General features: G+C 38.4%; 1 protein-coding gene across 1 annotated transcript; it reads left to right on the top strand.

Moving 5' to 3' along the window:
- Positions 1 to 2,099: 2,099 nt before the first annotated feature.
- LOC135197291 (uncharacterized) lies at positions 2,100 to 11,244 on the top strand. Its single transcript, XM_064224424.1, has 4 exons — positions 2,100 to 2,330; positions 5,934 to 6,841; positions 7,076 to 7,163; positions 7,702 to 11,244. Exons 2-4 carry the CDS (start codon positions 5,958 to 5,960, stop codon positions 9,844 to 9,846), a joined length of 3,117 nt encoding a protein of 1,038 aa, XP_064080494.1. The 5' UTR covers positions 2,100 to 2,330; positions 5,934 to 5,957; the 3' UTR covers positions 9,847 to 11,244.
- Positions 11,245 to 18,746: the final 7,502 nt, after the last annotated feature.

Consider the following 18,746-nt stretch of genomic DNA (forward strand, 5'->3'; position numbering starts at 1 on the left):
ATTTATGCAGATAAAGTTGATGAAAAAATATTATTAATAATATCTGCACAGGATTCCTGTAAAATCTATGAAAGGTAGACTTCTGATGGAGGTAATATTGTTGATTTGCCCCTAGAGGTAGGCCTACTATTAGGGATAATACAGTGACCATGATACGTAGCACGGTGAAGAAACATATAGCCTAAAACAAAAAATATCAGGGAATTGAAAAAAATAATAAGAGAAATGTAGTGTTCATTCACAAGAAGGAAAATATGCAAGGCTATTTCATTTCATAATAATGGAATCATATATCCTAATTTAGTGGTAATGCTAACACTTCGCAAACAGTAGTGGATCTCTTTAGAGCATAGACATATGTAAGTGTTTACATAATAAAAATATGGAATGTTAGTCCATATATATAAAAGATTGCTTGCAGGAATGTGATCAGACTAGAGACGCTAAAGATGACAATAAGTATGTAGGCTAAGATAACATGCCGTCACCTGTAGTCATTCAATTGTTTATAAACATTAGTCCAAGCTCCCTGCTTGAGACAACTACCCCGACCTATAATTCAAACGGCCTACGTGATCTGTAGCGTGTCTCATTTTGATTGTGTGTTCGTATGAAACTATGTCATTTGTATGTATGTTCATATGTTCGAACTACTGTCTGTTCCTTCATAATCTTGTAACAGAGATGGTAGATCGGGCAAGAACAGAGTTAGCTATCGTCATTAGAAGACCTGTACCTCTTTACCTAAGCTTTATCATGTAGAGGAATAGGATTAGCCATCATCATTGGCAGAAGCGATCAAGCTATCGTTATTAGAAGACTTGTACAATCATATCTGATCTTCACCATGTAAAACTTCAGAAGAATATATAATTTTTTATACTTAGTGTTTTCTACAAGAACCTCCTCACCATGAGTTTAACACATCGTCGTAATAACCAACAAGATAATACCGACTTCGTAAATGATCTACAAACCCCCAGACACTCCATTGAAGATGGAAGTGCAATACCAACCGACTTAGCGTAAGATTATCGCTAGTCTAACATTACCTCATAGGGCGCCTTATCATACAAGGCACAAGCCCTAATACATATAGGCCTAATACTGAACAATTAAAATGTTTTGCTTCTTGATAGCTTAAATGATAATGTTGAGATAAAAAAAAAGGCTTCCTGGTGATTTAAGTGAGTAAAAAAACTAGCTGATAACTTTCTTAACTCCTTAAGAAATCGTCTCGAAAACATAAATGTGACGATCTTGCCGAAACGCTAAATCAGATACTGAACCTAGTACTGTCTGTGTAAGACCGAATCGTGTATGATAACGGCGATGTCATATCAGCATTATTCAATAAGCAAAGAAACCTAACTTGTGCAGCTTATCGGCTGCTAATATTTGCATCTATTGCGGAGGCTAGTTCACGCCTTGCTGATATAATGTTTAAAGTTAAAAAAATACCGAGATTTTGGAGCGTAAGTTCCCAAAATGAACAGGATGAAACAGATTCTATGATGACGACACCCCTTTCAACCTTACGAGAAGTCGAGAACAACTATGACTCATCCTACTTAGAACATTTTCCACGAATAAAACTCGTCTCGTCTCATTTTACAATTCCTTGCGAGTATACGTTTTGACAAAAAAATAAATAAATAAAAGGATAAAAAGGATACGACTCAATAAAAATAAGAATAGAAGAGAAAACGGCACAGCGTACCAAGAACCAACACGTAAAATCAACTATAACATATTTGCGTTGCGTCATGTGACTTGAGATGATGTGATACTGTTTTTATTCGTTACTGCCTCGCTCTAGCTAGTAAGGAACAAGAGGAAAACTTTGCGTTTTTTCTTCCCATTTCTCCTCTGCCTCATGTTCTTATTGCGCCATATGAGATAAACTATTATGTAGATAGCTATTATAGCCTATTGGCTGTTCGGTTTAATGAATTATTGGGTGCGATTTGGTATAAGATGATGACTGGTGGCGACGGGCTTATGGCACTTGCCCATAGGCCTACAATCTAAATGAAGAGAGAGAGAGAGAGAGAGAGCAAAATGTACAGTGTGCTGAACATTGCACCATGTGGCGAGCACTGGCGATAAACACCTTAGCGAACGCCATCATCATCACCACCAACCGAGGCGATCCCTGCATGGTGGGTCTCTCGTCCCTGGCCGCTGCCAGAAGTCCCGAGCCACCAAAGGGAGCAGCAGCAGCAACTACGTTATAAGCCGACACTCCCCAGGACATCGAGACGCTTTCCAAGTGTCCCCAGCGGATTATAATAATACACTTCGCCCTTACGTTCGTTTCGCCATTACAGGTAAGGGGGAACAGTCGGCGATTTCTTGAAGATAGCCGGCGTTTTATTATGAATCGGGTGAAGTCGTCCCCAGTCGTACTTAGATCGGGTTAGCAACAACGATATTGTTTCATGAGAAAAGTATGCGGCTCGTGATTATTACAGGGCGAATTTTTCGACGTTGTCTAAGGACGACTAGTCGAATAGAGTGTGTGGTAGTTTTCGTGGACATTCGACATTGACAGACAGTCGATGCCGTCGGTGTCGAATAAAAGGAATTCGTAGAGCGGATTTTGCGCTGCACAGTGTTGATCGTTACGTCGTGTGCGCGCTGATGTTGGAGATATGGTGGTGGAGGCGGCGGCAGCGCACCAACACACCAGTCCGCTATGATCGTTTGTGAAGGAGGAGGGGTTGAACGGTGGAGGAGGAGGAATAGGATAATGGAAGGAGGAGGAGGAGGAGGTGGTATATTCGTATTGGAGCTTTGCTTGCTTGTATCTTCATCGAGTGAACGTATTTTTGGCTTTAATTCCTTCGCACTTTTGTTTTAATTGTTTGCGTTCGTTTGTTTTTAAATTTTATTCTTTGAAAATATACAAAACTTATCTATTTATTGAGAAACAAATAAAATAAAACCGTCCAAAGACTGGAAAATCACGTCGTAGTAAAACAAGTATTACAGAAATAAGTTTAATTTTAACGAGGGATTGAAACAATTTCAGTTCATGTGGAAGACATTAGTGTGAATTGTGAATGATTTCGAGTGATTCGTATCATAATCCTTTCATTTCGCCTCTGTTTTTTGGGGGATGGGTTGGTATATGCGCTACATTGAGCCATTTATTAGAACAGAGCTTTTATTATAACATCGTACGTACGTTTTGTGGTTACTAATGGCTCTTTCGTATTGCATACAGACACATACAAACAAACGTCGGTCGTGCTCAGTTTTATTGATCGTCTTCTTCTATACTACGATTTGAGATTGCACCAAGTCCCAAGCACCACAAGAATGTTTCTGAATGCATTTCCTTAGCATGTATACGCGCTTGCTCTCGCGCAAATATTGTTTTCCGTCCTCGAAATAATAAGTTTAATTCTATATTTAGAGTCTATTATTATGGCGTAATTACATGACAAAACGCATGTTTTGAAATGAACAGTCAAGACACAAGTGCTGAATCGAGCTAGTGGGGGAAGTTTAACATACAAGCAAATATGTGTATGTGGGTGTATACGTCCTGTGTAGAGAGAACTTCCATAACTTCTGCCCCCACATTAAGGCTTATCACCAGTAACACGTCGTTCCTACACCCACCCCCTCCCCACAATCCCCTGATACCCCAACGTAGATTGCGTCATTCAACCCATTCCCCGTGCAATTTTACGTTTTTTTTTTATACCAGTGTCTAAAGCTGAACTTCATACAACTTCTTCCTATATCTCTACGTAATCTTATTTCACAAATACGTCTATTATCACTCGTTCACATTCAGAAGCGACACGTCACTTCAATAGAGGACAGCTTGCTCAACAATTCTACCATATACGTTTCAACTTTAGCTATCAGATCTTTTCCGGTCATTATAGGCTCCTTCCTTTGGTAGGCCTCTGCAATTTGACTAATTACGTCTGCTAATATTCCTTTCGCCTTATTTTTTATATAGTTAAACAAATTAACTTTATTGCCTCCTTTATCTGTTTCTTTAAATCTTCATAGTCCTTAAAAGTCGATGTAGATATTGAAAGGGACACAAATCGCAGGTCATAATCTAGTTGTAGTACTATTATCACGATTGGCAACTGTATAAACCGCAGCCATTTAACCAGAAACTATGGTGACCATTTCTCTATTATTTCAATTGTGTGTTAGATAATTGATATACTTTGATTGTGTGGCGTTATCTGGCGTCTCGACAACCCAAGAAGCGCTGTTGTCGAGAATTTAAGGAAAAAATTAACAAAATTTCGCCAGTAAACGTTCGTAGCGATTTCCTGTCATAGCGACGTAAGCTCTGGTATGTCCGGATTGTTAAATAAAAACAAAAAGTCAAATGACGTCATTCTCCCTAACAGTTCCCGTCTCGCCTGATCAGAGCCGTCATATTCATGGATGTGTATGTTCTAGAATGTCATTGAAAAGCGAGAGAAATGCTTGGCATAGGAGCGGTTAATCTGATAATCGCGAATTAAATGGAGAGTCAGTGATATTTAAGTATCGATGGCGCTGACCAAGCAGAGTTTTATATAATATCTTGCATCGATGGTTTTTATTCACGCCGCTGGTATAATACCAGAAATAAGGAGTCCCGGACACACTCTCAGCCGGAGTAGACAACTACAAGTTCAGTATCAGTGATGTAGACTTAAATTGTTGGGTTATCTTCATCTAGATTATCCCCTTATTGATATATAGCAGTGGGATGTGTTATCGATAGTCAGGCTGAGGACGCAATTAAGTTTTATTTGAGTTAAATTGAGTTAATAAGGACTCCACCTTCAGTTGAAAATGAATTTTGAGTGAGGTAACCAGACAGTTCAGTATGAATAAGCTTATATCTTTTGACAGCTGTTACTTAACGAAAAACGTAGCCTTCGAAAACAAACTTTCAATTGTTTCCAACGTAATCTTCTCAAAAGTTGTAAAATATGTACAACAAAGCTTTTGAAAACGCATGTGCGCAATACCTTCAGGGAATGAACTCCACAGAGAAATTTGGCTGGTGTTGCCAAATTCTCAACGATTTACCCCTTCGCGCTATTTTCTCTTTTTAGTTCCTATTTTCTTTCCTCCCAAGTAGTGCTGAAACCACCTGCTGAACCGTCAGCAACAGCAGCAGAGGCAGCTAGATGTTATGCCAATTTCTATGTAAACAGATAGCAGACCTCTCTCTCTCCCTGGGTCCCCAAGTTTCTCGTCATATTTCGTGTAGTACTTTTGTTTCTGTTCTCTGTGTGTTTGGTTTGGTCTTGTTACTATACTCTGTTTTTTTTTCTTTGTTTTTTATCTGTCCATCCGCCTGTGGTGTTTTTGTATAGTAACACTGCGTCCCGGGCTTTAGATAGTTACGCTAATTGTAAGTTTTAGGTAAATAAAAGGATATCTGGGTGTACATTTGTAACTGAAAAGTGTTTTAATAATTTACTATATGCGAATTATACCGTTAATATTCGAAATAGGATATTATTAGAATCGTTGAATGTACGCTGAATGTAACTATCTAAAGCCCGGGACGCAGTGTTACCATACAAAAACACCACAGGCGTATGGACAGATAAAAAAAAAAAACAGTATAGGCCTACGCTGAAGAAAAAATGTACTGCTTTGGTTATTATTTTATGTGTTTATTATTATTATTAATGCTTGATTGACAACTGCGTTGATCAGAATTCTCTGATCAATATTTCATAAACTCGTGACTATACCTAATGAAATTATGAAACGCTCTGAGTTACCCGTCTCTTGGGTATCGAAAGCAATGTTTGTATTCTAGATTAAACTATTACTTCGTTTTTACATTCGTTTGCAAAGTAAGTTAAGCTGAAATTGAGTAAATTGGCAAATAGCAGTAAAATCTGGGTATAAACTGAGACACGTTTCTTCCTCTCTTCTCGTTCCAGATGTAGGGGTCAGGTCACCATCCCATGTCGTCGTCCCATGCCATGCAGTCATCCTTACGAGATGTGCTGGGCTGGGTGTGGCAGACTGTCATGTCGTGGCTGGCGTCGATAACGTCGAGGTTCGACGACCACCTCTGCCTCGAGAGACCGACGCCAGAAATGGTGGTCAAGGCGGCAGCGGATCCGGAAATGGCCGTGGAGAACGACGCTAAGGTGCCCGTGGAAGGGGGAGGAGGAGGAGAAGGAGGCGCTCGAGTTGAGAAGACTATAGACGCAGTTTTGTATATTGAGGAAGAAGACGCGAAAATCGATCAGATGGAGGACAACCTGTTGTCACGTGATAGCGAGGAGATACCCCAAACTGCAGAACATGAATTGGTTATTTCTGATGACCATAATGGCAGTTTAAATGCCAGTACTACAGGCGCCGCTGAAGAAGGAGGTCACTCTGATCCTGCTGTGAACGGTGCCTCTGCTAGTGAGGATTCTGCTGCTGCTACTGATTCAGCAGAGAAGGAAAATGCACCAGATGAAAGCGAGGCATCAGAGGACAGCAGTAATGAAGACATTGACGATATCTTTCCTTTCGCTGATTCGATTTTCGGGTCTTCAGCTCCTCCCAGGAAACCTAAGGATCGTAGAGGTCCCTCAGACACCAACAACAAGGGCACCACCAGAAACAAGGGCAAGAATCCTCATAACGTGAACGAGGATGATCCCTGGGTGGAAGGAGAGGCGGGGAAGGAGAAGGAGGAAGAGGATACTTCTGTCACGTGGATGGTGAAAGTAGGCCTAACGAAGGAGTCCTACGAGAGAGCTCTGTACCCACAGTACTATGTACTGGAATTCAGGAGTGCAGTTTCCCTTGAAAAGGAGATGGTGGAGACTGCATTAAAACAACTGCGCAGGTAGCAGGCTTTATTTGGCAAAGTTGCTTTGTTATTTATATGGAATCATGAGGTTATTAGGCCGATAATAGGGAAATATCAGGGCGTGATCTTGTTACTCATTATCTACTCATATATGAAGTCAGCTACACAAGTCTTTGCTTATGGTGCCTGTGTATTGTTGAATTATTTATGGCGCATGTATATTATTGAATGATACCGGTTTCTTGTGTTAATTTAATTTCTTTTTTCCAGTTTATTGCCCTGGTTGGGTCTTGGCTTGAAGAGACGGAAGAAAGAAATGTGGCTATGTTTGCACCCTGAAGGAAACATAAATTTTAAGGTACGAGATAGTACACTTTTAGCTAGTCTCTCTCTCTCTCATTTGATTGATGTCAAGTGACATTGTAATTGATGGCTGCCAGTGTACATCATTATTTTATTATCTTTAAAGTATTGATAATTAATTTCCGCGTTTTCAGCATTGGCAATGCTGTTTATTGCCAGCATGTCCATTTCCCATTGCATGTGTGCCAGTATACTGGGTGTCCATAAAGTCCCAGGTAACTTTACAAGTATTTATTGCTCAGAAACCATATAACATAGAGTAATGCAATTTTTTTGTAGAATGAAGTGCTTTGAATGTAAACTTGAGGAAATATAGAAATTCTACAAAAAACTGCATTACTCTATGTTATATTGTTTCTGAGCAATAAATACATGTAATGGTACTGGGACTTTATGGACACCCTGTATTTGTGAATAATTTAGATAAAATTTATGTAAAATCTAACCCAGATGAAGTTGGGATTTGAACCAGTCAGTGTACTGACCAGATTAAACACGAGTTCTATCTAAAAAGAGTACTTTCTTCTCATTAGATGACCTACGGCGACTCGAGTCTTTGGGACGTGATCGCCAACAGCTGCGACGAGTTCGCTTACACGGAGGACAAGCTGTTGCATTCATTCATGCTGATGAACGCCCAACCCTGCAGTCAATGTCAGGCATTCGTCGATGGCAGTGCCTGTGGAAACTCTGAGACACTCTGCGAATCCTCAGAGCATTCTGCATCTGGTGAACTCTCCTCTGCAGAATCTTCTAACTGTTGCCATGCCCCTGGCATCACTACAGCTGTTCAGGGTGATACAACAGGTGAAACTTCCTCTGCAGAATCTTCTAATTGTTGCCATGCCCCTAGTATCACTATAGCTGTTCAGGGTGGTACAGCAGGTGAACCTTCCTCTGCAGAATCTTCTAACTGTTGCCATGACCCTGGTATCACCACAGCTGTTCAGGGTCGTACAGCAGGTGAACCTTCCTCTGCAGAATCTTCTAATTGTTGCCATGCACCTGGTATCACTACAGCTGTTCAGTGTAGTACAACAGGTGGATGTTCCTCTGCAGAATCTTCTAACTGTTGCCATGCCCCTGGTATCACTACAGCTGTTCAGGGTGGTACAGCAGGTGAACCTTCCTCTGCAGAATCTTCTAACATTTGCCATGCCCCTGGCATCAGTACAGCTACTGTGGATGACGCTTGTCGAGATAAAAACTCAGAAAGTGATGAAATTCTGTCCAGTGCCACAGGTAGTGATAGCAAGTGCCCTTCTCCGACAAGTGTGTCTTGTTCCCCTGTGGACAGTGCAGACAAAATACCCCTTCCTGTGTCAGAAATGTCACCTTCTGTAATTGTAAATAATCCTCCCAGTCAAGAGGCCAGTAGTAACTGTGCCAGTGAGACTGTCAGCTATGAAAATGCTCCAGTTGAAGAGAGCCAAAAACCGACGCCTGTTACTATCAGTGAGAAAGTCAAATCGTTTCCTCATAATTATCGCTTGGTGTTTGGCGTTCCCCAGTCTCTAGCCGATGAAAAATCATTTAGTGCGATCTGTGATGGATTTATCCTTAAATTAAGTACTTTGATATCCGAGTCTGCTAAAGCTTCGGCTAGCAGTGATTCTACAGGTGATGTCAGTGAGCACAGTGGGAAGGAGGAGTGTGATGGAAGGTCTTCAGAGTCTGTACAGAAGACAAAGAACGAATCAGCTGGCGAGGAATCTGATGAAACGCCCTCCCAATCGAACAGTGATGTCCGCAGAGTGGATTTGATTAGTGACGAGATGGCGAACATCTTACAGCATTTCAGTGTCGTAGCAGATGTTTTAGTTACTGACGAAAACAGTGAGAGCGGAGAGTCTGCAGTACCAAACAACGACGCCAGCAAAATTGACAGGAACAGTCCCCACGTAGACAGAACTTTACAGTCCGACTGTACCAAAAATTTCATGAACAAGTGCAAGTCCGAGCGGATATCTTTCATAAGTGGGTTTGCCTCTTGCCTCAATGCAGCGATCAGTCGGACCTTAGTTAAGGGCGAGGTTTGGAAAGACGACGACCATTTATCAGAGAAGGAAGATTTGAATATAAGCTATAGCATTTCTCATTACTACAACATGGACGACCTCTACGACCACGAATGGCGTGATCGCCCTGACGAGGAAAATGCTAACGACGACGATGACGGAGATAACGAAGATCTAGTCTATTCTGTGTGTTGTCGAAAGCCAACTCTCAGTTTGCGCGGGAATCCGAGAACCGGACTGAAAGGAGCAGCCTGGGAAACTGCGAGAATCGTTGACCAGAAACGTAAAGCCGCTGAGTTGTTACAATCGAGGAACAACACCCTTCCCCAGATCATACCCCTCAATCTGGAAAACCTGACCGTCAGTGACAGTCAGTTCCCGTCCATTTTTCACCCTGAGTGTAGTATCTCGATCACGCGCGTCACCGATTCTCCTAGGGCAAGACTGGATCGTCGGCTGGAGAACGTGGAATTGCTGTCTTGCCATCCCATCCATCCTGCAATCTTCTTCTTCATGACTACTTGCATCACCTTGCGCGTTCAGGAAGGGCTGCTGGCGTTCTCCTTTTACCACAGGCAGCAGTTCCTTCCCAATTCAGCTGCTCACGAGTTCGCTGACGAAGTTGAGTCTGCGGTAGTCAGTTCTGTAAAAGGATCATAGACAAGATGCAGGACGAAGAGGATAATACACTGTTGTCCAAGTCATACGAATATAAGCCTACATTAGCCCTCGTCCGAGGGTTGGAGGAGGTGAATTCCGTTGCAAATAGATCAGCTTTAATTGGTTTCCTAAAGAGAATAGTTGTTGTACATAAAACTCATTTTATACATATTTTTTTCACAATTATCTGTGATTGCTCTGAACACTATCAAGCTTTACATTTGGCTGTGACTAGAATGTCAACGGGTGTTTTTTAAGTATAGTTTTCGGTATTTATTGATATCAGTGTGAAACATCATTTTTGCAAATTGAATCTGAATTTCACGGAAAATTGGAAAATGTACTTGTTAAATGTACTCTACTTATAAAATTGAAACTCGCTCCTGCAGTGTCTTATAAGTACACGGTGTGCTGTTCTATGTGCAGCTGATGTGCTGAATTATGTGATATACTAAAAGTATTTGACGTATATAGAGTTGAGGTTCATGCATATATAGATGTGCTTTATGAATCACCTCGGTATTTTGAAGTGCTTGCGTGTATTCAAAGAGCCTCGTTTGTCTTGTCATGTGGAATGTCACACCATTTTCTGTCTTCTTTTTTATTTTTTACCGAGAGACCTTCCTCCGTAAACACCGACTATTCCTCATACCTCATACTGAGAGACTTGTAGACGTGATAGTTAATCTGTATTATATACATGAAATGAACCGTATTCTAACTTGACATTTATCAAAGCATGTAGTACAGTAATGTAAAAGAGACTTTGTATTGACTGTATCGATAATGGAAGTGTTTAAGGAAAAGCTGATATGTTATATATATACATACATACACACACACACACACACACACACACACACACACACACACACACACACACACATATATATATATATATATATATATATATATATATATATATATATATTAAGAATTCAACAGTGTACGTGCACCGGAAAATGTGCAAAATTGACGTTGAGAATTCTGCCATCCGTAGAGGATATATTGTCTATAACTGGCATTACTTTGTCACAGTTAATGCAGAAATTACCAGTATTTAACGAATGTATATATACTTATATATATGATTTTGTATAACTAGTCATTACCGTGATATTACCTTTATATTAAAGGTGCTGTTTTTACTCACGATAGGGCAGCATTGTGCGTGGTATCCACAGATTTAACGAATTGTAATATGCTTTACTTTAACTGAATGTTATGTCGCAAAAGTGCATTTTTTCTTCTTCTTTCGTTTGCTTTTAAAACTGTACCAAAATCGTTCCTTTCACCGTATAAAAAAAAGATATTTAAATATTATTTACAGATTATACTTAGGTTTAAGGTGGAATATTCTATTTTGAAATAAAAGTTAATAAAGATTTTAAAAATGCATTCGTTTCCTAATTAACCTTTGTGGATTTTACGTTGCTTAACATATAGACTAAGTGAATTATCAATGGCTTTGAAGGTGAAATACTTTTCTCACTACCCAAGTGTGCTTCTTGACCTTGAGAGCAGGTGCTGTTTATACCAACTCTCTCTCTCTCTCTCTCTCTCTCTCTCTCTCTCTCTCTCTCTCTCTCTCTCTCTCTCTCTCTCTCTCTCTCTCTCAAGTGGCACAATGCCAATTGTTTCTCGTATTCTCATCCGGGAATCTTCGTTCGTCGACCTGTCGTACCCATTTTACCCAAAATTTCTTTATTTTTTCGTGTTCGACTCAAAGATTTATGTGGAATATTATTCCCTTTGGTTAAGTGGGTATCATAGTTTCTTTCTTCGATTCAAAATCTTTCTGAAATCAAGTACTAAAACTTCTTGAAGTAGGATAGCGGTTTAATTTTTGTCTTGCACAGGGAAGATCCGTTTCAAAGGCACATCCATGTTACAAATACTACTACAATGGGTTTTATTTATACAATTAACAGGAAAGCAAGAAGAAATAGAACCAGTATGGGTCACCAAAGAAATAAAAAAAGAAATAAGCCAAAGAAGGATATATAACAAATTAAAAAGGAAAGCCACAAGAATAGAAGAAAAAAGATACTATGAAGAAGCATATCTTACACAAAAAGTACAGATAATAATAAAGAAAGCATATGAAGAAAATATTAGAAATGAGATAATGAATGATAAAAATAGACACAGGAAAATCTGGGAATATATAGACATGCTGAGAGGAAAGACCACATCAGAAAAAGAATGGATAAGAATATTCGATGAAAATAAGCAAGAGATGAAGGACGAAACCCTAGGGAAAGAGCTGGTAAAATTCTGGGAAACAATATACCAAAAAGAAGAAAACAAAATAGGAGAGATATGGAATGAAAGCAAGAAAGAACAGTACAAACATGAAATGGAAGAAATAGTGAAAAGATTAGGACAGCAGATGAAATGCCATATATCTTTAAGGGAACATATGCATGGAGTGTATATGACCCAACAGAGACAGAGATTAGACCCATGGAAGAAATCAACATAACAGAAGAAGATGTCAAAAATCAACTTGAGAAAATGAAGACAAATAAAGCACCAGGACCAGATGGAATGAAGCCAGTACTGTTCAAATTACTCTTACAAAGTAACAACCTTCAAAAAGAATTGGCAGAATGTTTAAATAACATACTGAAGGGCAGGAAAACGCAGAAAAGCTGGTTTAAGTAAAAAACAACACTTATGCCCAAAAAACAAAACCCCACAGTCAAAGATCTAAGGCCAATTGCTCTAACAAATGCATCATATAAAATCTTCATGGGGATCCTGAGAACCAAAATAGAAAAAACAAACATATTAGAAATATAGGAATAATGAATTGAAACTACAATCAGGCTTTACCGCACAAAGGAGAGGAATCGATAATTTATATATCTTACAATACTGCATACAAGAAACGTACAGAAGAAAGGACCCATTATTTGTAGTATCAATAGACTTCCAATAAGCGTATGAATCAGTTAATAGGAAAAAGCTCATTGAGGTCATGATGAAATATAGGCTACATGCAGAAGTAATAAATGCAGTTGCAAAGATATATACAAATGATGTAACAAGCCTATGCCTTAACAATACAGAACAAAAAGAACTAAATGTAACTAACGGAATAAGACAGGGATGCAATGGCTCAACCATATTCTTTCTATTAATAACGTACCTGATAATAGAAAAATTAGAAAATACAACAGAAGGTTTTAGAAATGAAGTAATAAGGATAGTGGCACTATTATATGCAGACGAAGGATTAATACTAGGGCATACACTAGAAGAAATAACAAAATCAATAAAAACCCTTATGGAAATCGCAAGTGAATGTGGCCTAAACATAAACAAGGACAAGAGTAACATACTAATATACAACGACTGGCACAGTATCAATAATGTGGAGAATATGGAACACATAGAAGGAATAAAAATAGTTAAGAATATAAAATACCTAGGAGTAACAATCAACAACATGAAAGACTGCTTCTGAGAACAGATAAAAAGGGCCCAAATTAAAGCAAAGCAGATGGCAAATATGGCTAATGCAGTCATCAATAAAAGCTGTAGCAGAGTAAAAATAGGAAAATTGTACTGGAAAGGACTAGCGATGCCTTCATTCATGTATGCAATGGAAGTCATGAAACTTGACAGGAAAACAATAAATGAATTTCAGAAGATAGACAATAAAGTATATAGAGCAATTTTGAAAGCGCCAAGCTACACAGCAAGTTGTGCGTTAAGATCTGAAATAGGGGCCTCTTCCTGCCAATCTAGAGATATCATGAATAAACTATTCTACCTGAAACATACACTGAAGAATGGTGAAAATAGGCTCCTATATGAGATAACCATGGATTAGTATGAAAAAAAAAAAAAACCTGGATAATGCAAGTAAAACAGTATATGAAAGAACTAAACATAAACTTAAGTAAAATTGAAGCAGTTACAGACAAACAGTTAAGAGAAATAATAAACAATTGGGACAGAAAAGCATGGTAGAAAGAAATGAATGAAAAGTCATCGTTAAGAATCGACAGAAAATATAAAGAAAACATAAGAGAAGAAATCTGGTATGACAACACTGAAAAAACAATGCTGATCAGTAGGGCCAGACTAGGTATACTAGGATTAAATAACAGAAATAGGATAAAAGGAGAAGATACAAAATGTTTATACTGTGAGGAACAAAATGAAAATTTAGAGCATTTCTTACTTTACTGCCCAGCCTACAATGAAATTAGAAATAGATATAGCTTTATGCAGCAACCATATCAAGAAAATAAAGAGGAATTAGTAGCAAATATACTCTTACTGGTAGTACTAATGAGGGAGGAAGTGGAGAATAGGAAAGGTTTTATAAAAGAAATGTGGTATTTCAGAGATAAGAAGCTCAAACAAACACAACAAAGGAGGAATAAAAGAAGCAAGGGAGCCGTTTCAAAGGCAAATCCCACCTACTACTACTACTACTACTACTGTCTGTGAGAGAGAGTGTGATCTGTTACTATTCGTCAACGCTAACGACCCTGACGACGTGTTTCCAGTCGTTTATCGTTGAAATTATCATCCCCTGATAAGGTAAATTAATATTTAAAGTTTATGGAATTATTTTAAGTCATTGGAAATGTAGTAGAATTTGCCTTGGGTGAAATAGCCTACCTACCTATAGGCTGGTAAACCGTAGACAGTAGTCTAACCTAGCGTAGCTTAGCCCTGGATGTCTAGCGAAGTCTAACCACGTGGTTTGTCTGTTGTCTATTTATGTTCGTCAGTTTTTAAGAATTTATACCGAATTTATGATTAATTGAAGTCTCTTGTGCCATTTTTACACCTTAGAATAATTGTAAGTGGTAAATAGCCTAGTAGGGTAAAAAAAACTGCATGGTACAGGGGTGGACCATGTACGATCGTGTACAACCCCCAAAAAAGTACATTATAACGCGTCCTGACATCGGAGATGGGCACCAGTCGCGACTTGTTGGTGAGAAACGGAGCTAAAGACTTCTACTCTCCTTTCGAAGTAAGTATTTTCTCCCAAGTTAGAAATTGAGCCCAAATTTTAAGATTTAAACAGAGGGTAGTGAAAAGGGTGGCCAACGCAGTGCAAATCTCACCAAAGCGTTCAACATTTTTACTTACAACTCAAAATATTTAGAAGATTGACGCCATCCCGATGTTTACGGAGTCGCTTGTGTCAATAAACTTCCCATTTCCTGGGATAAATCCGCACATCACTTGTACCTACAGACGCTGGGGCACTTTCATCACAACAATCGGAACACGGAAACTTACCAGCACGTTTGTTAGTAAACAACTGTTTTGGTAGAAGACGACGACGAAGCGTGTACTTGGATAATTTTTTAAATAAATAGTAAAACATCAATATTTTACATAGTAGGTATTTATGATGATTAATTTGAAAATATTTGTTATTGAAAAAGTAACTCAATTTGTTTAAGTCCCGTATTATGACGTCACGACATCTTGACTTTCGTACCTATTGTAAATAATTGCTATACTCAACTTTCTTGCAGAACAGTTTACCAGTTATTCATGCAGATTATCAGCTATTCATGTAATTGTTATAATCGTAATGCGCATATATATCTTTATTATGTACTTTTTGGATATATGAAGATGTTTTACTGCCGGATTATCGCCGTAGTGTGACGCAATCGTTTTTGGTCTCTGGGCCTCTGTTTTCGCACCATAAGAAATTATAGGGCCGAATTTGCAATGACCAGAAAGTCGTTAAAAGAGGAAAGTTAGCATTGAGGGGCATATGTTTTGATTGAGAAAAATACAAATGTATTCAATAGCTAGCTTGTAAAAAATACTTGATTACAAAAAACTTGATTGACAACTAAGCAGCCTATTATAGGTTTAAGAGACAGTGCAAGCACGTTTTTGGGCAATACCTATTTCTGTAACGAACACTCGTATCGGAACGAGATTTTGCTATAGTGCATTACACCCAGTGCCGTAATTTATTAGGGTATCGTGAGTCACTAATCGTAAAGAATAATGACACTTGTCCTTGCACCAAGAGACAAAAATTCCATTATGCAGAAATGGATACGAACACGCGTAAAAAGCTCCACCTACCTCCCCCCCCCCCCCCCCCCCCCCCCCACCCCCCCCCCCCCACCGCCACCCCTGTCCTTCGTTCCTTCGCATTTCTCTCTCTCTCTCTCTCTCTCTCTCTCTCTCGTCTCTCTCTCTCTCTCGTCTCTCTCTCTCAATCTCTCTCCTCTGTTGCCATTCGGTATGTGTTCACCCTTCAAACTGGGTATAAGACTACACACAAAACGTTGAAATTGGTGAAATTAGGCTATGTATTGGAAGTATATATACATAAATATTAAAGCAATTTTATCATTATTGCATTAATATGACAACTAGAATTCATGGAAACAGTTTATAATAATGGAATGGCGTATGTGTGAAGCCTCCACTAATGTGGCAACGATGATTTTGCCATTCTTAGCATGCAAACATTAAAGGTTACATTTATTTCTGGCATACAGTTATTAAAAAAATCAAAATACTAATATAGACTTAAATCAATGAAAAGTGCTAGCAAAAAAAAAAAAATATTATCCACTAATCTGTCGTCTGCTTCGTGATGGTTTTCGGCAGCCAGATGTACGACAAGGTTAGAAACATTGGATTGTATCTACTTTAGAAATATCTGTAATTTTTTGGGGTAATTTGGTTACAAAAAAGGGATAATAGACATGTTTTAATTAAATATTTTCAAGTAACAAAGTAAAGATAAACTAAATAATGAGTAAAGTAAACAGTTAAGGGAATAAAGCTTTGCACATCATAAACAGTGTCGTCTGCTGCTGCTCGTAACTGTGTTTGTGGAATGACCGCTTAGGAACCAGGAACAGCAACATGGTTCAAGTGCAATTTGGAGTGGATTAAGACCAATAATAATGTGTATAGTTACAATCAAATAAGCACAGTGGAGTTTCAGTTGTGATGGCAGTAAGGATAAAATCACCGATTACAAGGTAAAAATAAATTCAGTTCAAACCATGACCCCGGGAATAAAAAGTTTCATACTTTCATTAACATAGGCAACAACTTGTTTTATTGTGCTGATTACAACTGCAATCTTGAGTAAGATCAATAAATGTTACATTTATACGCTAACATTGTTCAAATGAGTGCTGGGAAGGCGGGGAAAGATGGTGGATTGTTTGTGGTTAGACCGGCCAGCCTGATGATAGCCGCCATATTGGATTTCAAAACTGCCTTGAAAACATATTTTATGAAGAGCGTCACATGCTTATTTTAGTTCGTATGGGGCTTTCATATATCACATTATGTTGACGAAACTTCAATCTTTTGAATGGTATGCTTAAAGTTGTAATTGTATTCTTGTTTCACCAATTAAATATAGAGTGAATAAGACCTGGCCAGCGTGATGACGATGAATCGTCTGTGATTGGTTACCCTATATTTTTTTCAAATAAAGGCCAGTGTTTTGGTCGCACAAAGGTAACGCTTGATAGCCTTATATAATTTTTGGTAATTCTAGACAGTAACTCCGCACAGACTGCAAGGAACATTCCCCCGAATACGATAGCCACTAGGGATTGGGCCGTCAAATGTGTTTTGCGGTGTTCAGTACTAGCCCCTGGGGGTTTATCACAGTTGACCCCCCAAAAATAACAGTAAATTCTCAATAAGCAACCCTAATACTATAGAAAAATGTTATTGCTAAAGAAATACCCAAGACAGTTATTAGCTAGATCTACCTAATTTTTTGGCCAAACATTATAGAAAAGGGTGTAGGCTAGCCTACTATATGATGCAGTACAGGTGAGATAATGAGAAAAATTACTGAGATAGCTAATGATAAATTTGCTGTCGTTTGTATGTCTTTTTTACTTTCATAAAATAGGGGTTGGTACTTAATACGATGCCCCTTGTAGCTTTCACCATGGATGGACGTGAAAGCTTACAAAAAAATGGAAAATTGTTCATATTGGCAAATTTCATAAATTATGTTTCCTTTACTGCATCTTAGACATCCTTTTCTTAGCCAAAAAAATGATATTAGTGAACTATATCTTTGTGTGGCCATCTCCTTTGTATTTCATACTACCGCAGAATATTTAGTGGCTCTTGTTTATGTTTTTACATTCATAAGCCAGATGCCAGGTATGAAACACAGCTCCCGGTTTGCATGTAAACTGGCAGTTAAACTGGTAATTATAGAACTAGAAGGGTATGGTTGTAGTTTGGAACTTTACCAATTGAATTTAATTTTCAGTGTATGGAAGATATTGTATTAAAATGTGTTTTCCATTTTTTATGTAATGTTTCCATGTCTTTTATTATTATTTTTTTATATTATTTGTTTATCTTAACCTTGTTTTGGTTCCCCGTGTGCCGTCCAGTTGCCAAATCAAATTACTTGCATAGCCACGACACAAGATATGTTATTTGAAATGCAGAGCAATTTACATATTATCTTTGCCATTGAGTATCAGCATTGTTGACATGACAGAAGCATTTGGACTTGGGAAGCAGAAACAATTTTTCTAATTTTACTTTCTATGTCTTTAGATGTTTATATATAACTGTGGCTTATTAAAGTAGTGAAAAACATAGGTTATTTTTAATGTAAATACCTATCATTGATTAATTGACATGACCATTTCAGTCTGTTTCTGCTTTGTTAGGTAATCATTAACCCCAGCTGCCCTATTACCATCATGATCTCCTTAACTCTACTCAGAAAAGTTACCCTTGTCATATAAGGAGCAGTTGTAGCTAATATCCAAAAAGACAATCTTTCTAATGCTGGCTGTTATCAGTGGTTATGCCAAACTAAGCATCAGAGACGCTTGAATACCTATTTGCACAAACAAGTGGTAAGAAATAGGTAAAAACCCAGGATG

This window comes from Macrobrachium nipponense, chromosome 18 (genome assembly GCF_015104395.2).
Source record: "Macrobrachium nipponense isolate FS-2020 chromosome 18, ASM1510439v2, whole genome shotgun sequence".
Classification (NCBI taxonomy): Eukaryota; Metazoa; Arthropoda; class Malacostraca; order Decapoda; family Palaemonidae; genus Macrobrachium; species Macrobrachium nipponense.